Genomic DNA, 25,069 nt, shown 5'->3' with positions numbered 1-25,069 from the left:
AAAATAAAAATATATTACACTTTTAAATTATTTACCTAAATTTTTATATTAACATAATTATCTACACATCTAGTAAATTAAACATCTAATATATCTATTATTTAAATAATTTATAAAAATTATTGTCTACTTATATTTTTTTAATTGTTAATTAACTTTCAATAAATAGATATTCCAAAATTTATGCATAGTGATCTAAAAGTTTGGATCTCTATCTTCCAATGAAAAATTTTGCTTCCGTTAATTGTTGGTGAAGTTATATAGTCTTAAAATATTAAATTTGAATTCTCTAAATTTTAAATTTGTATTTTAAAGGATAAAGTATAATCTTTTATTTTTAAATAATTTTTTTTTTATATTTATTTTTAGTCTCACATATAAATAAATAATGAGAGATCATATTTTATTCTTTAAAGTAAAATTCAAATTTTAGAGAATCTAAATCCTAAAATATTAATGACAAGACTAACCCAAGTGGCGTTCATTCATGGTCACCCTTGTGGTCACGGTGCACCCTACCTGTTTTGTTTCTTTCTTGAGGAAAAGATGAAATAGAAGTAATAATCATTTTGTTGTACGCTAAGAACTGCCACCGTATATATAGTGACATTAGCTTATACATAATACATAATACTAATTAATTAATTAATAACACCCTCCAACATGCCAAGTAACAGATGACGAGGTTGGATTATATCGTTGAGTTGTGTCCTAACCCTGTGGCTCCATGATGACGTGGACACAGACGTGCAGATCCTGTCTTCTTGATGAAAAATTTAAAACTTTTATTGGTTTTCTTTGGCAATATTCACCTATCATTTTTTTGTACTATATCTCATTAATAAAGTTTTGTCACTTGCCCATAGAAAACACATGATTCAGCATGAAGAACATAATAATGATTCCGATATAAAGTGTATTAAATAAAGTCAAAAGTAATAAATTTTAGCCATTTTTTACTAATATTTTTTAGTTAAGGTAACGATCCTATCTTTCTCACTAGAACCTTCCTCTACATACACTCTTAACTTGATTGGTGGTGTTTTGTCCTGGCAATGATTTCGAATCTCCGCATGCATATCTTTGAACCATAGAACCTACCTTATCTTTCATTCACCTACCGTGTAGCTAGCTAATTCAGCGTCTTTATATATTAATCATTATAAGTGCTAACTGAACAATCTGTGTTGAAAGAAAAATGGGTGTTTTGGATGAGAATCTTCCTGCACTGGCTATGATGGGGTTGCAGTTTCATTATGCAGCGCTTGCAATTTTCACCAGAGCTGCTCTGTTAGAAGGTTTGAGTCCAACCGTCTTTGTTGTTTATAGACAAGCCATTGCTACCTTAGCTTTGGCTCCTATGATCTTCTCCCCTAAGCGGTAACAAGTAACAACTACTCATAATTATATATATTCAGCTTAATTGCTAGATCTCTTCTTCTCATGTTCTTTGTATCAGGATACAATCTTTCAAAACTTCACTGAGATCACCAAAGAGCTTCTTCTTGATGTTTGCTACCTCTCTTGTTGGGTATATATATATCATGTTGTTGGTTTAGGTTATTTAATTGAAGGTGAAAACTCAGGTGCAGTCGACTTCACGTGAAGTTGATAATTGAGAGGTGTTAGATGAAAATTTAGTTAAATCAGTCAAATAATCTAACGGTTTTCAACTATCAACTTCACGTGAAGTCCACTACACCTGAGTTTCCACCTTAATTGAATAATGATATATAATAAACTCTTTAAGTCTTAAAGGTTGATTTTTGCACTTGCAGAGTAACAGCTAATCAGAATGCATATTTTCAAGGTCTATTCTATGCTTCTTCTACAGCAGCAACTGCAATGAGTAATCTCATACCTGCTTTAACTTTTGTCATAGCAACAATTGTTGGGTATAACTGCTTTATCTTCTCTAGTTATTATCCACCATGCACCACTTCAGTGCAATAACAAAGAGCATATTTTGTTTATTGATGAGTCAGATTTGAGAAAATTGATCTGAAAAGCATGAGAAGTAGTGCAAAAATAATAGGAACAGTTTGCTGCGTGAGTGGAGCATTAACCATGGCTCTGGTGAAAGGACATAAGCTCTTAAACATGGACTACTTTCCTCATAATGCTGCCAAACACATCCTCACTGCTGCTGATGATGACACGTGGCTTCTTGGCTGCCTATTGCTCTTAGCAAGTAGTGTTTTCTGGTCTTCTTGGATTATCATGCAGGTAATAAAATCTCTAATCATTATTAATTACTGTACATGAATGAAAATTGGACTTATTATTATAGCTTGAAACCAACACAAACAAACAGGTACCAATTTCTTCAAGCTGCCCAGACCATTTGTTATCAACCTTTTGGATGTGTTTATTTGCGGCGGTTCAATCAGCCATATTTGCACTAGTCTATGAACATGATCTAAGACCATGGAGTTTGCATTCTGGCCTAGAATTTTCATGCTGTCTATATGCGGTAAGTCACACCCTAAGGTAGCGTTTTGTGAAGAGACAGAAACGGAAAAATTGAGACTAAGAGACAGAGACTAAGAGACAGAAATTGAAATAAATCTCAGTATTCTGTTTGGTGTAAAGTGGGAGACAGAAATTGAAACAAGAATGAAACTCTAATTTAATTTGTACAAAAAATAAAATTAGAATTAATTAGTTGAAACGAGGATATTTTAGGTATAAAATGTTATTAAAGTTTCAGTCTCCATCTTTAAAAACTTTAGTCCCATGTGTCCTTACTTTTTGGAGGTACTGAAATACTAAAATTTTAGGGACAGTGACAGAAATTTTAGTACTAGTCTCTGAACCAACAAACATAATACTGAGTTTCAGTCTCTCAGTCTCTTTCTCAGTACCTCAAAACAAACGGTACCTAACATCTTTATGCGTTACCAATTAAATCAAACTAAATTATTTTTTATGTGTAGGGAATTGGAATAGCTGTTAGCTTCTTGGTTCAAACATGGTGTATATCAGAAAGAGGTCCTCTGTACTGTGCAATGTTCAACCCTCTAGCAACAGTCATCACAGCTTTCATTTCTACTACATTCTTACAGGAACAGCTTTATGTTGGAAGGTATGTATTAATATCATTAAAAACTCTTATTGTTTGAATAAAATTTCTCTAAGAACACAATAATTGAAGCTAAGGTAAACTTGAGTTTCAGCTTGATAGGAGCAATTGGAGTGATTGTTGGTTTATATATTGTGTTATGGGGCAAAGCCAAAGAGTATGAAAGGGTGAAGCAGAAGACACCAGATTCAAGTTTGGAGGAAGGTGATGATGATAATGTAATAAGAAGAAGTTGTAGTAGTAAGATAGATCTGGAAGAACCACTTCTGTCAGATAAATCAGAAAGCAAGATAGAACCGTGATTATGATATAAGATTAATCCAGTAACAGTTTTGATGATGAATTTTGATCTGGAGAAGCTTAAACAGAAACTACTTCCTTTCATCAAATTTTCCAAGGCAGAGAGAATCTGGACACCAAAGAAAAATCAAGATTATTACCTGAAAAATGGTAACTATTATATATTATAGATTAGTAGCAGTAATGTATTATTAGATAAAAGCTATTCTTCTTTTCTTCTTAGAAATCGGAATTTTTGCAAAAATAAACAATGATTTATTTGGTTTATAATAGAAATAATAGCTATTTTCTTTGATAAACAAATTCAAGATTTTATTATTATTATTTTGGTCGGAAAACAAATTCAAGATTATCACTTGAACATTTTTAATTAAAATGTGATGATGAATAATGAGTCAGCACCAAAAGAGATTGTGATAATAATAATTATTATCATAATAATGAACTAGGAAAGAGAAAAGCCTATCTAGTTTTCGCCGATTTGGGCTTGGGCTATATTTTTGGTCAATTTTTTTCGAACCATTAGAACTTAGAATGTGTGTACACCTTGCACTCTGATCCGAAGAGGGTGTTTTTTATTTTTATTTTTTTTTCCCAGTAACATCGTGCCAGTTAATTAAGTTGGGTTAGTCTAGTAGTTAGCTTACTAATTCGTTTAAGTAAGTGTTAGAGGTTTGAATCTCGCCTTGTGTATGTAGCAATCCATTAGCCAACAACAAACTCTTAAATAGATTTAAGCAGGTTTCTAGGCTTGTCATAGAGAAGTTGTCAAGATATCCTTTCTAGATTGTTAGAAACAAGAGACTAAACTGGAGAAAGGATTTGTGTATTATTGAGTGTATTCTAGTTGTCTATTCAAGTTGTCTATGCAAGTTGTCTAGAATGATACAATATAAAAGGGTATTTATAGATACTAAGAGAATCGTAATAATAAAGACGTAATCTCCTATAATAAATATTCAGATATACTAAATAATGCTGATTGATCTTAATTGATCCTAATTATATTCTAACATAGATATATGGGAGATATCTTTTGAGAGTTAACTATTTATTTAGATAAGTAGGGTTGGACTTCCTTCGTCATGCCCGACCTCATAAAAGTCGGGTAGGTGTAGAAGATGCCTCCTTTACCAGATGAAATCCTATTCTTTTTGGGCCTGACTTTGTTCTAGGCCAAGATACGAACATAAGGTATACGGAATTTTTATTTTAATGTTTTTGTTTTATCAAAGGGCTATATGTACAGATAAGAAAATTTTCTAATCCTACATTTCGTGTCAAATTTTATTTTAACTTTACTTTGTTCTTAACATTTTTTGTAAAATGCTTTCTACCTTTAGGAGTTCTTTTTTCCAAAACAAAAGAGTGCATATTGTTCCTAAAGTGAATCTGAAAACGAAGAGGAACCAATGTGAAGAAAATGTAATTGTGTATAGAATTGAACGTTCGAATTGAAATGAAGAGTAGCAGCTCCAATCTATTTATACAATGCTGAAGTCATGCTGCGCTACTACTCAGCAGTAACCACTTTTAACTAACTTGACATAAAGCAACTCTAACTACGCTGACTAGTTTTGATTGCACTGTTCTTGATTCTTGATTTCAGACTTTATACACTCAATAGTTCCCCTACCTATTCAAATTTAATCCAAAATTCATGTCCCTTAGTATGTAAAAAATTATGATTATACATATAAATTAGTCACTCTTTAAATATATATATTTAAATACAAAATATAGATTAAAAATATATGAGATAACATAAATATATAATAATAAATACATAATAACTGATTTAATCACTGTTTTTTACTATATACATAATATTTTTTTTAAAAATGGTTACTTAATTATTTCTTCTAAGAAGAAAACAAAAAGCCATACAGATAAATAATTAAAAAAAGATGGGTAATGTATGTCTCTTTCAAATGAGCATGTGCAGACAAAAGAAAATGTTGTAGGACCATGACAAGTTAGACAACCACTAAGCCTAGCTTCACTCATTAACGGCTGGACACTAGCTCATTATAGATTTCTCTTATCTAACTGTGATTTGTGAAGAGTGATTGGTGATTTGGTGGTGAACTTATATAAGGGTGGTTTTAGCATTACTATATATATATTTTTGGTATTCACATTATATATATATATATATATATATATATATATATATATATATAAAGGAAAAAGAAAAAGTGAGTTAACCCACGTTTTTATATCTTTGGTTTGGTTTGGTTAAAAACTTAAAATATCTTTGTATCCCTATACACAAACTCTCTACTATTTTCTTATCTAAAAGATTGATCAGTTACAGTGATGTTAATTGTTAACCATCAATAATTAAGAAGAAATTATTTGATATATCCATTAATTGATAATTGACTCTTTTGCCACCGAGTTTGTAGTTACTTCTAAAGTAAAAACTGGTGTTGAAGGAGACAATCACCGAGTCATACCTCACTCATTACTTATTCCCTTATCTAACTATTGACCAATTGCCATTAGACTAGGCGCATCAATAATTCACAAGAAATTATTTGAGTATCCATTAATTGATAATTGACTCTATACATATAGTCGCCCATTTCATGATTATTCTTTAAGTAGATCTGACTGTTGATGCAAGTTATATACGAAGGATAAAAAGAATTGTAACCAGAGATAATCTAATCTAATAGATAAACATCCATTAAATCACAAGTGATCAAACTGAGAATAGAAAAACAAGATGAAAATAATATCCAGATAATTACAAAATTAAAGGAAGCTAAAGGTAGAGTACTAAGCAATAAGTGCAATAAAGAGCAGGGCAATTTACAATGAAACTGTACTGTACTTAACTGCATAAAAGCCAGACCATAAACCAAATAATGTCCAACTTGATCATCATCTCTGCATTAGTTAATAAGAATGAATATAGTGATGAGGTTAATATGACTTCCAATTATCCCTTCGGTTGTTCCTGAATGCACAACATCCAATGGAGTAGACAATGATGAGAATGATTAGGAATATAATGTTGACAACAGCTACTGTCTTCCAATCAGTCTTAATGTTTTGCAATAATCCAGCTTTACATGAATTGCAATTGAAGCACAAAACGCTTGGATCATTATTCCAAGCATCACAGTCAGGATCGGTGTAAGTTGCATTTTGTGGTTTGTTCCATTCAGTAGGACTTTGATAGGTGAAGTTGCATGCATCTGATGGCTTGCAACATCCAGACTGCAAATAGTAATAATAATAAGATTAAAGTCTTAAAGATATCTATGCATTGAGTTAAGCTGCATTCATTTGAGAAGAAAATAATTGAATTTTTCAAGGGGATGCATGATAGGAACTGATCAAGTGATAATGCTTTTCAGATCAAGTGGGAGTGGGGCATGCAACCATCTCATCTCACTATGAACTCATCACTCATCTTAGAACATAATCCAATTTATTAAAAATTTCAATTACAATTTACTAACTATATATACTATGAAAAAAAAAAGGAAAGGAAAATTAAAAGAGGAGTAGACATGAGCAATGCTACTCTGAATCAAAGTTTATTTATTGATTTATGGGCAGCAGAAACAGAAAAGTTAATTAACTTTTTGGCATCCATTACCCACAAAAAAAATTAGTAGAAAAGAGACCTGAAAAGTTCTGACACAAAAAGCATCGAAAAATGAGCATAACACAGCCTTTCCATTTCAGAAGAGGAAAGCCAATTGGAGATAAAGAGTTAAGAGAGCATCTTTTTGGAAAAAGAAACTTTGACTACTTAGGAACTCTCATCCATGACACTTCCGCCTTGACTCTCTTAGGATTATACTAGTCAAACCCCAAACTCAGCTTTAACCATAAATTAAAATTGAAATTGAAGCGAATAGAATTGTAATTCCAAACCAGATCTACAATCAACATGCATGACAAACCCTAATTAAAATTGAGAAATGAAAAAATGAAAGAGAGAATTGACCTGAAGCGCCGTTAACTTTTCAGAGTAGAACTGTTGAAGAGTGTCGTTCAAGAAGCGTGATTTGAAATCAGAGCAGAGTTTGCCAGATTGCAAGCAGCTCTTGATTTTGTTCCAAGTCTTAGTGTTGTTAACCCTCTTCTGCAACCAATTGGAGTAATCTCCGAGCTTGTACTCCTTATAGCCCCTTCCAGAAACGACCTGACCGGCACCCTTGTTGGTGACCACAAAGGCGAAGATGGTGAAGGCGAAGACGAGCACAATGAGGACGAACATGACGAGCAGGTAGAGCCATAAGAGCCATGTGACGCGGCAACAGGCACCGATGAGTCCCGCGAGGGAGACGAGGAGGAGGAAGACGCCGAGGGCGATGACGGGGCGTTCCAACCAGCGCTCGCAGTCGGTGTTTGCCTGCTTGCTGAGCCAGACCCCCGTGACGAGGATTGGGATGGAGAGAAGCAGGGTCAGGAAATTCAGAATGCCGATCAAGTTGTTGCTTAACCGAACCATCTTCTTCTGATGATATATCAAGAACTGGATACTGGATACTGGATACTGGATAGTGATAAGAATAACGTTATTTTGTTTATATAGAAATAGAATTACAAAGAGTGGTTTTCTTTGAATCAATGAGATGGAGGAAATTGCCAAGAAGGCAAAAACTTAGCTTAATTTCATTTCAATTTTTCTTTCACACTCTGAAACGCCATTTACGTTACACGTGGAGTACCATACGCGTTTGTTGATGAGTAATAACGAGACGGCACGATTTTTATGTGATTAGTTCGAATTTTGTTTTTTTGTATGTAATAATTTATTCATTAATAATAAATTTTTAAATAAAATTTAGATATGTGAGGAATTAGCTATTGATATATCGGTCTAAGAAATATCATAAAAAAAAAAAAAAAAAAAAAACTAGTAGCTATTATGGCATTTGGCGGTGGTCACGGCTGTTGAAAATGCCAAAGGGGTTGAGGCGTCTGGTTTTGGTGGTGTTTGGACTATTAATTAGCGTTTTCATGTAAGGTTTGGGACAAATTTAGCTAATTAGCTATTAATAATTATATCTACGTACACGTTTTCAAGGAGTCTGCTCCTCTAAAATTCAACTAGCTTTCAACAATGATCATCAATTCATCATCACAAGGGTACAAATTATTTAACTTGCGTAGGTGATAAGTGACCACGACTTTTTGGCAATAGCTTTCAACTTTTGTGCGTTTTTACTTCCCTATTGACTATTGTATCGAAATGAGTAGTAGAAATGGAAAGTTCTGAATACCCCAAAGACCTAGAAAGTTCTTTATGGTAAGAATAGGTGAGCAACTCCTATGCCTCACCACGGCATCATTCAGGAAAGGCAACAAAGACAATAGCAATGATAGAGTACAAAATTAAAGTACCACATACTAATTAAAAAATGCTTTTTAATTTTTATAGACTATTTTACTATTAGGATTGTTTAAAATCAAATTTAAATAGAGATAAAGAGCATGATATAGTAAAGAAATAAATATTTTGCAATCAAAGCTTTAGGAAAATACACATGCATGCACAATAATATGGTATTTCTTATGACTTTAAAGTTTAATAGTCCCATGACATATAAAAGTTCAAAAATCAATCATATAAAATAATTTAACGGGGAGATAAGTATACAAAGCAAAGATGTATACAAGTTAAACCAAAATTTTAGGGCAAAGGAAAAAAGAAAAATAACGAAAGAAGAATCTTATATAGAATATAAGTAATATTGTCTTACAACCAAATACACCGTCATAAAAGGATATTACCTCAAGCATGTTATATATAGATGCATGATTTGGTTGATGGTAATAGGAAATTTAGCGATATTTTCTATAATAATTGTTTCTTCGGTTATTTCTAAATGCACAGCAACCAATTGAGTAGATAAAGGTTAAGATGAGGACGAGTATCATGTTGGCAATGGCTAATCTCTTCCAGTCATATTTAAGATCTTCTAGTAATCCAACCTTGCAAGATTGACAATCGTAGCATAAAGTGTTTTCCTCATTACTCCATCGATCACAGTCAGGATTGTTATAAGTTGCATTTTCTGGCTTCGTCCAAACATTCGGACTTTCACTCACAAAATTACACTCATTTGGTGGCTTACAACATCCACGCTACAACAAATAAACAATCATCTAAAATTAGTTACACAATACTAGTGCTGGTGTCTAGGAATAAAAACTTGTGGTGGATTAGTTTGAGGTAAAAACTCAGGTGCAGTCGACTTCACGTGAAGTTGATACCTGAGGATCGTTGAATGATTTAACTGATTTGACTAAATTTTCATCTAACGACTCTAATGGTCCTCAGGTATCAACTTCACGTGAACCCAACTTCACCTAAGTTTTTACCATAGTTTGATTTCAAAAGTGCAAAAATAGTGCGTACACGAAATACTAATCAAATTTTAATGAGGGACATTTTAGTAAAATCAAGTAAATAATAAGGTGCACAACTTCCTAATTAATTAATTAACACATGCATGCAACGTAACAAGAAGAAAATGGAAGATGAAACTTTGAGAAAAACCCTAGAGAAGAAATTAAAGAGATTGTATGTGATTAATGAATATGTTACCTCAACTGCTGATGTGTGTTTTTCATCGACGACAGATTTGAAAGCGTTGTCAAGAAACTTGTGACGGTTATTATTTGAGCAAACTTTCCCAGTTTGCAAACAGCTCTTAATTTTGTTCCATGTCTTTGTGTCGTTGACCTTCCTTTGGAGCCATTTGGAATAATCTCCGAGCTTATAGTCATCGATCCCTTTATTGGAGATGGCTTCACTGACATTCTTATGGGTGACGACGAAGGCGAAGACGGTGAAGACGAAGAGGGAGATGATGAAGAGGAACATGACGAAGAGGTAGAGCCATAAGAGGCACGTAGAGCGACAACATGCTCCAATGAGTCCGGCAAGTGACACAACCAGCAGAAATATGCCAACCACCATGAAGGGAAAGTCTAGCCACCGCTCGCACTCCGTCGCCGCCTGCTTCTGCATGGCCACGCCGGCCAGCAGGATTGGGATCGAGAGGATCAAGGTGAAGAGGTTTAGAATTCCGATCACGATATTGCTGCACCGAACCATCTTGTAAAGGAGAGTTTAATTAATTTGGTAATTGATTAATTGAAGAGCAAAGAATCATGTTATTGAGGTTTATATATTTGTTTTTCATAGCCTATATACAAGGGTGGATTTTGTTTTTTCGCTTAAACTGTTTAACAAATACAGATTAGAAACTGCAAAGAAGATAAACACCTTAAAATATACAATTGATTTTTATTTTTGCACGGTATAATGTTACTTTGATATTAGAGGATTAAACGTTAATTAGTTAGTTATACCTGTTTTTCTAAATAAAGACATTTATAGCGGTTTATTTTGTTGTGGACGAGGTGAGTTCCAGAGTATCCACCTTTCTTATATTACCAAGTTGTTAAAATGTAAACTGATGTAAAATTTTCATTTATATCGTCACTCTTTAACGCCGTTTCTCTTATATCAAAATTTGTTAATTGAAATAGCTGTTCAATATCTTTCATATTTCACTCCCACTTTAAAAACTGGTCTTCAAAAAATGGTCTTCATATAGATAATTTGTTTATTACTTTGAGAATTTTTTTATATCTATTATATAGTTCCTGTAGAGTGTAGGGGCTAGGATGTGTGTATTTTGGACACTCTGCATAATTGCATATAACTACATTGAGAACATCCCGTACAATTTTTTGTTGGCAATAATATACGAGTTGTGTAAGCTATGAAATATTGAAATGTATATGTACACTCAAATAAAAACGCAATTTTTTTTTTCTTTGGCTTTTTCTATAGTACTAATTTTATTTTCTCTGTTTATGTATTTTTAATTCGATTTAGAAACTATACTTTTTAGTAGCATTGCTTATCTAAAACAAAGTTCTGATTGAAGAGAATATAATTGTCAGAATCGCCACTTCAACTTAAAAGGCAAAATTCTGTTACCAAAAAAAAAAAAGGGTGCAACAATTTGTGAACTTTGAATAATGAATATCCCATAAACTGCCTTATTGATCCAACATGATTTGGTAAAGATCATCAAATTAACAGAAGAAATTAAACCAACAGAAAGTTCAAGTGTTTTCAAGCCTCAAAAGGTTGTCCAAGGCACAGACATGATTTCAAAGAGGTCCTGGGAAAGTCCCATTCTCCCTCTGCTCATTCCACTTTTCAACCTGCCACAAATTTAGCAAACAAAAAGCTTTCAAACACAGAAATGCTAAGTTTTGCGAGTCAGAAATAATGTATCAATGCAATTTATGTTTATGGTTTGATACTTTGACTTCGCGATGATCTAAGTGGTCGAAAAATATCTCTGTCTAGTAACTAAATCATCATGCTAATACAAGTCAATTAACTGACTCAGTAGATCTAACATGTTAAAGAAAAGGGCCACTGAAGAGAGAAGGAAAGTAGAAAACGAGAATTCTAGAGATATAGAAAAAGCATTTCGGATCCGCCAAAGCTTATCATACCTCAGAAGCATGGATGCATAAACCTGGCTCATGCAATGGCTATATAGAATGTTACCCAGTTATAACACCAGTAAGACAACATTTTTCCTTTGCCCTTGTGCATTTGTGAATGTCTTAATATTCATGATGTCTTCTAACCAAAATAATATTCATTATTTCTGAAATGACATTTGGTTCATCAGACTTCATAATGCATTAAACTCGTTTCAACGATTGTCTCTTTCCTCCAAGCATGTGAACTACAAAGAGTGTCTATTTGACTATATAAGAAAGAATCCACATACTATCTTGTTAGTCTCCAGTGACACATTCGGTAAGGGAAGTAGAGTGCAAATGCAGATTATCTAAAGGGGAAAGCATAATCTTTTATAGGAGACAAGTACAACCATCATAGATTTTAGGGAAAACTATTTTCTAAAATTCGGTGAGATAAGGCTTTGTTGTTCTTGTTGTTCTAAAATTCCACAATTATCTTCTTATGTCAAAAACTCACCATGCCCTCACTCAACACCACAAGCTCCTACCTAGGGGTGTGCATGGGCCGGGTGAAACCGGGTTTGGTGTGACCCAGACCCGACCCGAAATATATACCGGGCCTATTTTTAAGACCCGAACCCGACCCTAGACCCAATGAAACCTATACACTTTCGGGCCACGATTATACCGGGTAAAAATCGGGTGAAAACCGGGCCGTTAACATTATATTACCTTGATACCTTCTTGTAAATTAGCATGTAAAAATATCCAAATTTCCAAGACTCCAATCATTATTTGACATGGTAAAATTCACTTAGAAATATATACTAAGAACCAACTCTTCTCTAAAATTAAAGCATAACCATAATCAATACTAATATTGCCTAATAACACCAAATATTTAAATCAATACAAATAACACAAGATTATGCATTAGTCTAAAGTCTTATGCATTTTAAATATAAAATATTAACTTATAGTCTTATATATAATGACTAATAACACAAAATATTAAGGTTTACAACACTTAAATTTCACATAATAATAGCCATCATCCATCACTAATAACACAAAATATTAATTATATATGATGACCGGGCCACCGGGCCGATTTCGGGTGACCCGAGCTATGGCCCGGACCCGACCCGAAATTATGACCGGGTCTATTTTTGAGACCCATACCCGGCCCTAGACCCGATGAAATCACACCAAATTAGTCCCTAAAGTGTTCGGGACCGGGCCGGGTCTTCGGGTCGGGCCGGGCCATGCACACCCCTACTCCTACCCACTACCACCCATGACCATAAATAAGGCTCTAACTCCTAATTGTGTAAAGAAACCTGATATTAAGGACTAAACCACAGATCACATTCCTTCACAAATGACATTGTTTAAATTGAAGTAATTTTGCAGACAATTTAAATGTAAGCAAACAAGCAATAGGTTGCTTACCCATTCTCCAGGGCAAAGGGAGCGGTAATATTTAGCAAATCTCTCACATTCAGCTGAATCATCACCCTTTGCTGCCAAGCACCTGTAATCAAGAGTCCAGGTTCAATAAAATATTCTAGAGAAACAAAATTTTGCTGAACAAGATAGGCAATGTCAGAAAATCCACCTATGGAACTCTACATAACGAGTGAAACAGTGTCTGGTTTGATTTGTTGTTGGGAAACGAAAATCAGCAGGTGCAGTTTTTAGCTCAATCTAGCAGTAACCAAAAGAACCAAAAAAAACAAAAATAAAAACATCAGAAGAAATACCAAAAAAACACAGACAGAATGATACTGAACCTGTCACATCAAAGTTCAAATGCAAAACATGACAACATATGCATCAACTAAATGCTAGAGTTAAACATTCTATCAGGCTCTGTAGCTTCAAACACGAATACAAGCATGCCTTAAAAACATATTGTCCATATCCTCGTCAACCACAAATGAATTATGATATGTATGAATTTCTAAAACGAAATAAAGCACATCTTGATTAGCAATCATATGGCAATGGATACGCATGGTGCAATTTCATAGAAACCAACTTTACAAAGTTAACCCGAAAATCCGAAATGTCATTATTTGAATTCAAAGAAGCACAATTAAAGCGATATACTCTGAATATTTTTCTCTTCTCACTCTCACTCACCCACTTTTCACTTTTTCCCTGACAAAAATCAATCATTCGGCAAAAACAACCACCTTGGATCGTTGAACCGGATCAAATTTAACCAGCAACAATGTTGATATAAAAAAATTTCGAAATTTTCCTACCCGCTTCACGTTTTTGAAAGAAACAAAAAATGCAACTCAATGTTTTTTGTTACAGAAAGGTGAAATACCGAATGTTTAAACAATTCAACAGATCAATAAAAGAATATAATTCTAATAACAGACGAATCTGCAAACATTAGGGGAATGTTACAGATTTTAAATAAATCGCATTAATGAGCAAATGAAATAAATAGCGTAAGATTATAGGGAAAAGGAACAATTGGTAGGAACGTGAGAATGAGAGAGAGTCAGAGAGGAAGAAGGAAGAAGCACACCTCCGCCATGAGTGAGACTAGGATCAAAACAATGGCTTTGGAAGAATTCTGTGTTTTTCAGAAATGACGAAAGAAAAAAGCGCAACTAAATTAATAAATAATAGACTTTATGGGCCAACATGAAGCCCAATTATACATTTTTGCACAGCGAAAATAATTTCCGCTATAGCTTGCTCTCAAAAAAATTCCTGATCTAGATGTAGAGTACCAACCAAATTAAATTGCAGCCGAGGCCTTGGTTCAATGGCAGCATCACCTGCCTCGCTAGGAGCTGCACTCGGGTTCGAATCCTCAGTGAGGAATATAGAATCCATATTAATAGTGTATTCATGTACTTGACAAAAAAAAAAACCAAATTAAATTAAAAAAAATAAATGAGTACCACTATATATAGTTCAGTTTTTTTTAACAAATTAAATATTTATATTTCTAAAATTTTTAAATTGGTGAATATTGGGTTCGGGTTTAGAAATTAATTTGAACACTTTTTATCCATGCCAACACACCTATATAAATCCGAAGGTAAATAGACTTTCAATTTCTTACCTTAGCAAGCTTTTCAATTTAAAAAATATTTTTTTCTATAATTTAGAATGTCTTATTAATGAAAACTTGATGAAACAATAATAAAAAAGAAATCAAGGATTAATGTGATTCAGGTTTGTAATTTGCAAAAAGAAAAGATTAATTCTTAAATTTTAAGATTAAAATCATTCACATGTACAACTTAAAAGGAATAATGAACCTGAAAATTTTGTCAAGATTGTTTACCATGTATTTTTCTTTATTTATTTTATTTTTTTGGATAGGTTAGTGATAATCTTGGAGGATTGAACTTAGCGGCGATGAGTTTTGACCAAGTGTTAATATTTAAGAGCAACTACAACACCAAACAAAATAAATTTGTGTCTTTTACTGTCAATATTAGAAGTTCGAATAGAAGATTTAAGTTGACTTTGCTGGTTTCAATCAATTTATGTTGGATAATTTTAGTATTGTGTGTCCTAAAAAATAGGATCATTCTGTCTAAAATCACATGGTTAAAACTATACAAACCTCACGTCTAAAAGAAGTGAAATGATATAATATATTTAACTAAATTGTCATTTAATGATTTTCAACTATCAATTTCGTATAAAGACAATTGTATGTAAATTTTCACCGAAAAAAAAAAAAATCATAGTTTAAGGTTTAACATTCTCTAAATGAGTACACTATAATAAATTTAGTTAATAACTGCTTATTGAAAATAATACTTTAGAAATGGATAAAAGCCAGAAGACATGCATATGGTTAATAATAAACTACCATACATCCATGTATCATTCAACAAATTTTGATAAGATCATTCAAAAGATACTTTTCTGTTACTTATCCGAATTCAATTTTTGATAGGTTAATGATTATCTCCAAGGATTGAACTTAAGAGCAGTGATATTTTAAAATCATTGTGGTTGTTTATGAACATACAAAACAACCAAAAGCAATAACAACAATACCATACAAGCAACATGATTCATTACATAGGCCACTCTTGCAAAGACATTCAACTCATTCTGTTACAAAGTTTGAGAAAAATATTTCTATCTTCTTCAAAATCTATACAATGAAGTCCTTGCTCGAATTTGCGGCTTTAAGTTACAATTAAAACAGGAAAGGAGATCGCGTTATCTATAATGAATTTTCATTAAAAAGAATGTTACCAATTCAGCCATGCTAATTAACAAGATGGGATAAGCTCAGAGCAATATTTAATTGACTATTACTAACTAAACTTGATCTCCGAGCAACTGAGCCTGTCCATACAGCACCACCCCGCCACAACCAGCACTATTGCCAGATGCTATGCCATTGTTATCTCCACATGGTACAACGTTTTCTCCTACTTAGGCAAACGCCGTCTGACCATGATCTCTCCCATAAGCATCAAGAAAGGGACCACTACTGTTGTCTATAGGCGTAGCAGCTCCAAACTGGTTTGGAGCTATTTACATAGTAAGAGTGCATCAGATAAAATATTTGTATAGAAAGGCCACATCAAAGTAAAGCACTATGACATACAAAAGCCAAAGAGTTACCTTTTACTCTTTTCTCAACATTCAAAATCTCAGCTCGTAACACTTCAACTTCTTTGGCCATTGATATTAGATTGTTCTCCTTGGCTTTCATTTCCTCCACTAGCTCTATGTTGTTGTTCTTTTCATACTCAAATGTGGCACTATTAACACATTTACAGAATCAACAGGGAAGTTAAACAGAAAAAAGATAAATAATGAAGAGAAAAAAAAGGAAGTATGCAACATGACGAGAAAGAATTATTTAAGATATTAAGCATGTATTATTTAATAGATATTATAAAACCACTTTTTCAAACGTTTAACGATTTATATGATTCTTGAATCCAATGGCAATAATACATGTAGTATATCTTAATATCGATAAGAGAATCAACCTGTCACTCGCAATACACACTTCTAACATGAGATGTCATGTCTTGAATGCAGTTGGATCTTTTAAGATAGATGGTTTTCTTTAAGGGCTTAGTCATTGTCTCCAGCATCAACATGAATAATTTATTTTATTATTCCTTAACTTTTCAACTCTTCTTTTATTTGAGTGGGGAGAGACGAAAAAAACATTCCCCTTCCCACCCACTAAGTGTGGTCAATTACATCGACCAAATGACATCCAAGTATTCTGTTAAAAACTAAGTTTTAGGAAAGCCTTTTCAATCACAGTGTAACAATGAATTGAGTACCCTTAAGAATCAAGCATCAATTCCGATCTACATACATATGAAAACAGGCATGCAACAGAGTTAACAGACTTCAAGACTCACCGTAATCTTTGGTGCTCTTGCACTAAACTGTCCAGTTCAGCCTGCAAATCTGAAGTACTCTGAACATCGCTACAAGCCTCCTTCAGTTCCTCAGTGGCGCGTTGAATTCGGGCACTCAATTCCTGCCTAGAAGTTGCCAAGCTCTGTGCATCAATATGGGCCTGCTGCAGTTCCTTCTTTATGCTGTCACCAGCTCTAATATCTACCTCCATTTTAGCAATCTTATCCAGTAAAACTCTGATCTGTATGTCACTTTCCGTCTGGATGCTTCTAACATGTGACTTCACCTTTTGCAGATCCTGAGTAGCAGCCACAAGTGCCTCCCTTAAGGCCAAATGAGTATTTGCCAATTTCCGGTTGTCCCCAATGAGTCGCTCTATTTCTACTTCCTGAGCAGCAATTTTATTCTCCAACAATTGAGGAGAAGGCAGGGACTCACTGCCGGCAGCAAAACTCAAACCAGGAAATGGACGGTGCCGCATCATCCCAGAAGCCTGAACCGCACCCTCTAACGCAGGCAGATTTTTGCCCCTAGCAGCCATTCATCAGACACATCACAAACTTCTTGTTGAGCAAGTAAACATCAATACAAAAACCTCTAATATACCTGCAATCAAATGCATGACTCCAATTAACACAGATGCAAAAAGTCATGATCCTTGTTAACAACAAAACTGCCAAAGCCAGGAATGAATCCCACAAATGAGACAACTTCCGAAAATGTCAGAGCAAGCATTACATCAAAAGGTATAATGGATATCGCTTAACAAGTGGCAAAGTGCAAGTGATAGAGTATATTATTGAAGCTAAGCATTTAAAAGTAAAAAATCACATGTTTCAAATAGTTTGCATCATACTGAAAGGTTCATGGTGAGATAGGAGTACGACCTCAATTAATAGAAGAAACATATCAGAATTAAATAAAGTGGAGCTTAATTTCACATCAGAATAATAATAAATAATAATTAGCAATGAAAATTGAATGTGAGAATCAGAGACACAAACCGATAATATGAGGAACTTAGGGGGCGGAGGAGAGAAGTATGTATGAAGCCAAATAAAACAATCAGGCGGAACAGTAGCGGCGAACGGCGACCCTTCTCAGATCTCATTCATTCACACGGCGGCGACCGCAACGACGGCGGCGACCGCGACGACCACGACAAGTGAAAAAAAAAAAAAAAAAAAAAAGTCTCCGCCCAATTCACAGAATTTCATACAATAAGATTTTCGTTTTGGCAAAGACCAATGTAGTATTACTATTAATTAAATGCTCTTCATTTTTTCCGTTTTCCGTAAGTAAATACTCTTTTCTTTCTCTATTTATTAACCAATTAAAGTTGATAAAATCTGGATTTTTTTAAATAAATAAAATAAATATTATAATTACAATATGAGTAAATATCTTTTTCGGTCTCTAACCATTTATCCAATGGACTTCTCACCCCTAAGAAATTGGGAGTGGATCCTCTCCGGTGAATAAAAAACTGGATGGTGTGCAGTGTTTAATCTAACCATTCACCACATTCTCTCTCTTATTTATTTCTGGTCCCACTATTAAAATCAAAGGTGAGAGATTACACTGTATTTTGTCAAGTGTTGAAAAAACTGGAGAGGATCCATTTCCTAAGAAATTTCAACACCTAAATCGGTCTCTATCTACTTTGATATATGTATGTTCCAGTTCCTTTCTACTTTGAGTAAATGCCTAACCAGAGACTAGAACGTACATATATCAAAGTAGATAGGGACCGATTTGGGTGTTTAGATTTCTTAGGGGATGAAAAATCCATTGAACAAATAGTTAGGGATCGAAAAGGGCATTTACTCTTACAATATTTTTAAAAAAATCCATAAAATCTTGATTAAAATAATTGAGAAAAAGCTACCTTTCAATTAATCTTTTTTTTACTCTAAAGATTACTTTTTTATGTACATTATATTGGAAATGAATATTTCAATTTAGTTTTTCAAGTTAAGTCAAGAGCAAATATTTCCTAAACTTTTTAGGGGATTCAAATAAATTAATATCTAATACATGAGATTGTATATAAAAATTAGAATTTTTTTTATAAAAAATAGAATTGAGATATTAACAGAAATATTATATTTTAAAATATTAAATTAATATATTTTGGTGTTCTTCATTTTAAGAAAACAAAGATATTTATGTAGTGTTTGTTGGAGAGACAGAAACAAAAAGACTGAGACGGAGAGACAGAGACTAAGAGACAGAGATTGAAATAAATCTTAATATTCTATTTGGTGTAAAGTAGGAAACAGAAATTGAAACAAGAATGAAATCCTAATTTAACTTGTACAAAGGGTAAAATTGAAATTAATTAATTGAAATAAAAGTATTTTAGATATAAAATGTTATTAAAGTTTTAGTATCTATCTTTAAAAATTTTAGTCCCCTGTGTCTCCACTTTTTGACGGTACTGAAATACTGAAATTTTGGGGACAAAGACAGAAATTTTAATACCAGTCTCTGAACCAACAAACATGATACTGAATCTCAATCTCTCAGTCTCTGTCTCAATACCTCAAAACAAACGTTACCTTAGAGTTTTACTTCAGAATATACATTTCGAACGATTGGTGGACAGTGAAGTGAGGTGGTGAAGTGTGACGAAACAACAAAATCATGTATGTTATTTAGTGTTGGACAAAGACATGTGTATTTAATATCATTAACGAATGGATACACATCACTATAGTGAGAAGCTGGAAGCGAGGTATATGGCTCAGTGTGTTATGTGATTATGGATGATATGGAAAGAAATAGTGGGGTCATGATAAGAGGAGGATATGCGACTAGGCAAGATAAAAGTGAAGATGGTGATAATGGAAGCAAACCGATGTTATTGGGATGGATGTAGTGATTGAGATAGTGGTGCAGACGGCTATGAAGGAAGAACAATGGAAAGATAGAGTTATAATTCACCATGAAAATTTGAATGAATGGAGGAAAGAATTTTCAAATCAGAAAACGGCACACACGACAATTTAGACAATCAATTCAATTATAAAGAAGGCTGATTTAGTGGGATCTCCTACTAATAGCGCAAATGCTAATTTGGATAGAACATTATCATGGAATTATGATAGAAATCATGTGGTAGCTGAGTTAGAAGTAACAAGCAACAATAAAAGGAGTTTGGGTGCTATGTAGCCGAATGAAGTTGTGCAAAACAATAGTATTGATGGTCATATATATTAAAATAAATAAAGTTAAGGAGAGTCTATTGGGTCAACAACAAAAGGCTCAAATGCTGAAATTAATGTTGGACTTGAAGTGGAGCATGTTGGGAAACCCATGGGGCGGCAGAATCACATGGTGAGACCACAAAGCTGTGCGATAAGGGAGAGGACTTGCAGTGATGAGCGCAACTCCACGGCGGCGAAAGCATAACTATTGATAGTAGAGGCCGATCGAGTAAAGGAAGCCACACCTCGGAGAGGGGGATGGTTTCAACATACAAACGATAAAGAATGGAGGCTGCACGCACATGCGACTGAGAAGGGTGAGGGAGATGATGCGAGCCACGACACTGTTGGCGATGGGCAGCTATCGAAGCTCATTATCGATCGTTGCAGTGCTCACTAATGGAAGAATAGCAGCGTACACAACGAGGGACACTGGTTCTCGTGTGCGTTCCTGTGGTGTTGTGGACAAAGACCTGATGGAGGAGCGAGTTTTGGAAGCTGTTCTGGAGCGACGCAAACAAAGCGGGTAGGCAGAGTGATGGTGGCAGAACTACATGGAGCAGGATATGTTGCTGGGTATGATGGCCACGATGATGATGTTGCTAGCAATGTGGGAGAATGGGGTGGTGGCATGATGGAGGATGAAATAAGCATGGGTATTCAAAATAAGAATTTGATTAAATTGAAAATGGACTAGTATAGGAGATAGTAACAATACAATGAAGATTGATGGATATGCAAAAGCAACCTGCAACCTGTGAAGGTTGCTTTGTAAGAGAAAAAGTGCTATGGAAAAGGAAATAAAAGAAGAGGTTTCAAATGCAAATGGTGTACCAATGCTATTGGAAGCATCGAAGTTGGAGCATGGTGAAGCTGTGGGGATGCAAGAACAGATGAGGTGAGTGAAGCTAAAACTGAAGCTTTGGAAAATAAACATGATGAAGACATGAAGGAAAATAGGGAGGCTTAGGATTTAGCAATGGAATCTGGAGCTATTCAATATAACGAGAAAGATGACATTATGGTTATACTTCAAGCACAAAATGAAAAAATTGCACAAAAAAAAGTCAAGTAAAACAGAAGGAGAAGGCAAGAAGAAGTTGACCGAAAAATCGAAAAAAAAAAAGTGTGTGATAATGATTTAAAACGATTTGTAGGTCTTGGAATGTTAGGGGATTGGGGGGAGTTGGAAAATTGAGTATGATGAATAATTTTATGAGAAAATATAAATTAAATAAGTTAGAATTGATAGAAACCTTAAGGAAGTAGTGACTAAATTTGATGTAGCGTAAATTTTGGAGGAATAAAGCAGCAAGCTGGGAATTTGTGGGATTAGAAGGTGTTTCTGGTAGTTTGTTATTGATGTGGGATGAAACAATGTTTAGGATGAGAAACTTTATAAAAGGGAGAGATGATCGTGCATTGATGGAGTGTTGATAAAAAAAATTTAGTTGTGCTTTCTATTTGCTGTATGGTGCACATGTAAGGGAAGAAAAGTTTATTGTGTGGGAAGAACTGAGCTTCTTATCTAGAGTATGTCAAGTACCTTTTTGTTATCTGGGGGATGTTAGCAAGGTTATTCAAGTGAAAGAAAGGAAATGAGCTACTATAATGACAGCGTCTGCAACAAAGTTTAAAACATGGATTCAGAATATAGATCTAGTGAACCTAGCACTAAATAATCGTATGTTCACATGGTTCAGGGGCTAATTATGTAGTCGCATTGATGAAGTTCTTGTTAGCTTAGAGTGGATAGAAAAGTTTCAGAGACAAGGCTAAGAGAAGGGCCAAGAGGATTGTCAGACCATTGTCCAATGATTGTAGATATCACAACGATGGGAAGGGGCCGAGATCATTTCGGAGTTGGAATTCTTGGTTCACTCATGAGGGCTTCTTGAGGATGGTAAAGGAGGAATAGAGGAGATTATGAGATGTACAATTCACTGACAAGTTGAAGGGTATGACGATTCAATTGGATAAATGGCATAAGAAGAATTTTGGCGACATGGACATGAGGATTAAGAAGTTTGAGGAGGAGATAAAGAAAGTAGATGATATAGTTAGCAATGGGGTATATGATGGAATTATGGAAGCGAGAAAAAAAAAATATTCTAGTAAGCTTTTGTGAAAAATGGTATGTCAGAAAAGAGTTACATTGGAAGCAGATGTTACGATTCGACATGTAAAGAAAATGGACAAAAACATTATATATTTTCATAATTTAGCCTTGGCTAGAAGGAGAAGCAATTGGATTGACGCCGCCTTAATGATTCATGGGAGATTAGTGAGAAATCAAATCAGGATAAAGATTGGTATCAGAGATTTTTATAAGAATCTATATCACTAGGAGGCCTCGCCTATTATAAGATTCCGTGATGGACTAATAAATCGATTAAATAAGGTGGAGGCTACACAAAACATATTTGAGCCTATATATATATATATAAAGATAAGTTGGATAATAATAAAAGTAGATAAATAATGATTATATTATTTTTCTACTGTAATATTTTTATTGTATACATTTCACAAAAAGTAAAAAATGCACACAAACATAATACATATAATATATTTTTAGTAAAAATTTGTGTAAAGAGAACTGTTGTATTAAGATGGAATTCAAAATGTCCAGTATAAAGATATGCATGTAAGTATATAAGTTAAAATGCTAGATATAAACCAAACCAAATGGAAGCCACTTTCTTTATAAATCTAGTTAAAGAAGAAATTTGACTAATTAACCTCAAAAAATACATTTTCAGTTTATATATATTACCTGTGTGTTTTTATTAATGGATAACAAGTGTAATTACTTGTGTCATGTACGTGATAAAATTGAAATTATAATTTTAAGTTGTTTTGTTAAAATTAATTTGAATTATAATAATTTGACTAATAAAAAAGTAATGAGTTATGCATTATTTTTTTTTAATTTAGTGTTAATTATATTAAGTCTAAAATAGTTATTAACCGATTTTAGTAATTTATTTTTTTAAATAAATCAGACATATATATTGAATGTGACCATAAATAATTTAGTAATACCTAAATTTACCAATAAATTGTTATATGTGTAAGAACATATTAAAATCAGCGTGAAAATGAACAATAAATTATTAGAGAATTCTAATGCAAAAAGTTCTCCAATAAACAATAAATAATTTAAACCTATTAAATAACAATTCAACACTATTATTTGATGCCTACAAAATATATACCTGAAATAATACTGTATCAATATTAGTATACAAAATTATATGATTAACGTAATTATAAAATTGTTTATCAGGAGAATAAAATAATACGGATTTTTATGATAATTCTAATATTCTCAAACTATAAATGTACAATAAGAATCCATTACCCATTAGCACCTAGAATTTGTTAATTTTTTAAATTGATAATAATAAATTTTAATAAATTAATAAAATTAATTAAGAGATTTCGTTATTACCTTTTAATTATAAGCTCTAAAAAACTTCTCTATATATCACATTCATCATGCAGTTATCTTTCAAGTAGGGATGTGCATGGGTTGGATAAATCGAGTTTGATGTGACACAGACCCAACCCGAAATATATACCGGATATATTTATTAGACCCGAACCCGACCCTAAACCCAATGAAACCTATACACTTTCGGGCCACTATTATACCGGGTGAAAACCGGGTGAAAACCGGGCCGTTAACATTACATTACTTTGATACCTTCTTATAAGTTAGCATGTGAAAATATCCAAATTTTCAAGACTCCAACCATTATTTGACATAGTAAAATTCACTTAGAAAAATATAACAAGAACCAACTCTTCTCTAAAATTAAAGCATAACCATAATCAATACTAATATTGTCTAATAACACCAAATATTTAAATCAATACAAATAACACAATATTATATATTAGTCTAAAATCTTATGCATTTTAAATATAAAATATTAACTTATAGTCTTATAATAACTAATAACACAAAATATTAAGGTTTACAATACTTAAATTTCACATAAGAATAGCCATCATCCATCACTAATAACACAAAATATTAATTGTGAATGATGACCGGGCCACTGGGCCGAGTTCGGATGATCCGAGCATGGCCCGGACTCGACCCGAAATAATGACCGAGTCTATTTTTGAGACCCTTACCCGGCCCTAGATATGGTGAAATCACACCAAATTAGCCCCTAAAGTGTACGGGCCCGGGCTGGCCCGGACCATGCACACCCCTACTTTCAAGTGTCTGTGATTTTGCAACAGCACTCGCAGACCATCTTTACTCGTTATATTACTCTTGCCTTTATTTTCCAAACTTTTTCATTACATAATCTACCATAGGTAATACTGTTGATAGAATCGTAGGCCATTAAGTATGAAAAATAATAAACAGAAAAAGAACTATGTTTGAGGTACAAATTTTTTAGATGATAAATAATTGTTACAATTCACTATTACTCCTTATATATATATATACACACACTTATTGTACACGGTAATAATTAGCCAATATTTTTAATGGAGATACTTGCTACAATTAGGTAAAAATTATGCCATTATCTTTTATTAACCTTTATGATTAATTCAATGGAGATATTTGCTCAGTATA

The 25,069-nt window shown here is 33.5% G+C and overlaps 5 protein-coding genes across 5 annotated transcripts; 1 reads left to right on the top strand and 4 right to left on the bottom strand.

Moving 5' to 3' along the window:
* The first annotated feature begins 806 nt into the window (after positions 1-806).
* Positions 807-3,684, top strand: LOC107641706 (WAT1-related protein At4g28040). Its single transcript, XM_088502257.1, has 7 exons — positions 807-1,380; positions 1,460-1,531; positions 1,779-1,895; positions 1,986-2,226; positions 2,315-2,473; positions 2,937-3,085; positions 3,177-3,684. Exons 1-7 carry the CDS (start codon positions 1,199-1,201, stop codon positions 3,382-3,384), a joined length of 1,128 nt encoding a protein of 375 aa, XP_088358383.1. The 5' UTR covers positions 807-1,198; the 3' UTR covers positions 3,385-3,684.
* Positions 3,685-6,047: 2,363 nt separating this feature from the next.
* Positions 6,048-8,178, bottom strand: LOC107641696 (tetraspanin-8). The gene is made up of 2 exons (XM_016345171.3): positions 7,350-8,178; positions 6,048-6,610 (listed from the first exon to the last, which is right to left on the bottom strand). The coding sequence occupies exons 1-2, from the start codon at positions 7,854-7,856 to the stop codon at positions 6,314-6,316; spliced, it is 804 nt and encodes a 267-aa protein (XP_016200657.1). The 5' UTR covers positions 7,857-8,178; the 3' UTR covers positions 6,048-6,313.
* A 975-nt stretch (positions 8,179-9,153) lies between these two features.
* Positions 9,154-10,594, bottom strand: LOC107615568 (tetraspanin-8-like). The gene is made up of 2 exons (XM_016317623.3): positions 9,960-10,594; positions 9,154-9,496 (listed from the first exon to the last, which is right to left on the bottom strand). Exons 1-2 carry the CDS (start codon positions 10,470-10,472, stop codon positions 9,194-9,196), a joined length of 816 nt encoding a protein of 271 aa, XP_016173109.1. The 5' UTR covers positions 10,473-10,594; the 3' UTR covers positions 9,154-9,193.
* Positions 10,595-11,390: 796 nt separating this feature from the next.
* LOC107641687 (cytochrome c oxidase subunit 6b-3) lies at positions 11,391-14,497 on the bottom strand. The gene is made up of 4 exons (XM_016345163.3): positions 14,418-14,497; positions 13,491-13,579; positions 13,325-13,406; positions 11,391-11,596 (listed from the first exon to the last, which is right to left on the bottom strand). The coding sequence occupies exons 1-4, from the start codon at positions 14,424-14,426 to the stop codon at positions 11,543-11,545; spliced, it is 234 nt and encodes a 77-aa protein (XP_016200649.1). The 5' UTR covers positions 14,427-14,497; the 3' UTR covers positions 11,391-11,542.
* Positions 14,498-15,920: 1,423 nt separating this feature from the next.
* Positions 15,921-18,496, bottom strand: LOC107641676 (protein FLX-like 4). Its single transcript, XM_016345153.3, has 4 exons — positions 18,262-18,496; positions 17,257-17,863; positions 16,496-16,635; positions 15,921-16,401 (listed from the first exon to the last, which is right to left on the bottom strand). Exons 2-4 carry the CDS (start codon positions 17,796-17,798, stop codon positions 16,304-16,306), a joined length of 780 nt encoding a protein of 259 aa, XP_016200639.1. The 5' UTR covers positions 17,799-17,863; positions 18,262-18,496; the 3' UTR covers positions 15,921-16,303.
* Between the last annotated feature and the right edge of the window lie 6,573 nt (positions 18,497-25,069).

Source organism: Arachis ipaensis, chromosome B1 (genome assembly GCF_059453495.1).
Source record: "Arachis ipaensis isolate K30076 ecotype BB chromosome B1, ASM5945349v1, whole genome shotgun sequence".
Taxonomy (NCBI): domain Eukaryota; kingdom Viridiplantae; phylum Streptophyta; class Magnoliopsida; order Fabales; family Fabaceae; genus Arachis; species Arachis ipaensis.
This window is presented reverse-complemented; position numbering and strand designations above follow the sequence as displayed.

Excerpts from the sequence above, each read along its gene's own strand:
- LOC107641706 (XM_088502257.1), top strand. The coding sequence starts at position 1,199 with ATGGGTGTTTTGGATGAGAATCTTCCTGCACTGGCTATGATGGGGTTG. Across the intron at positions 2,227-2,314 it reads CTTCTTGGATTATCATGCAG|GTACCAATTTCTTCAAGCTG; the intron begins GTAATAAAATCT and ends ACAAACAAACAG. Across the intron at positions 2,474-2,936 it reads TTTCATGCTGTCTATATGCG|GGAATTGGAATAGCTGTTAG; the intron begins GTAAGTCACACC and ends TTTTATGTGTAG.
- LOC107641696 (XM_016345171.3), bottom strand. The coding sequence starts at position 7,856 with ATGGTTCGGTTAAGCAACAACTTGATCGGCATTCTGAATTTCCTGACC. Across the intron at positions 6,611-7,349 it reads AAAAGTTAACGGCGCTTCAG|TCTGGATGTTGCAAGCCATC; the intron begins GTCAATTCTCTC and ends TACTATTTGCAG.
- LOC107615568 (XM_016317623.3), bottom strand. The coding sequence starts at position 10,472 with ATGGTTCGGTGCAGCAATATCGTGATCGGAATTCTAAACCTCTTCACC. Across the intron at positions 9,497-9,959 it reads AACACACATCAGCAGTTGAG|CGTGGATGTTGTAAGCCACC; the intron begins GTAACATATTCA and ends TATTTGTTGTAG.
- LOC107641676 (XM_016345153.3), bottom strand. The coding sequence starts at position 17,798 with ATGGCTGCTAGGGGCAAAAATCTGCCTGCGTTAGAGGGTGCGGTTCAG. Across the intron at positions 16,636-17,256 it reads CAAGAGCACCAAAGATTACG|TGCCACATTTGAGTATGAAA; the intron begins GTGAGTCTTGAA and ends ATGTGTTAATAG. Across the intron at positions 16,402-16,495 it reads TGTTGAGAAAAGAGTAAAAG|CTCCAAACCAGTTTGGAGCT; the intron begins GTAACTCTTTGG and ends CTATGTAAATAG.
- LOC107641687 (XM_016345163.3), bottom strand. Across the intron at positions 13,407-13,490 it reads CGTTATGTAGAGTTCCATAG|GTGCTTGGCAGCAAAGGGTG; the intron begins GTGGATTTTCTG and ends TCTTGATTACAG. Across the intron at positions 11,597-13,324 it reads CCCTTTGCCCTGGAGAATGG|GTTGAAAAGTGGAATGAGCA; the intron begins GTAAGCAACCTA and ends AATTTGTGGCAG.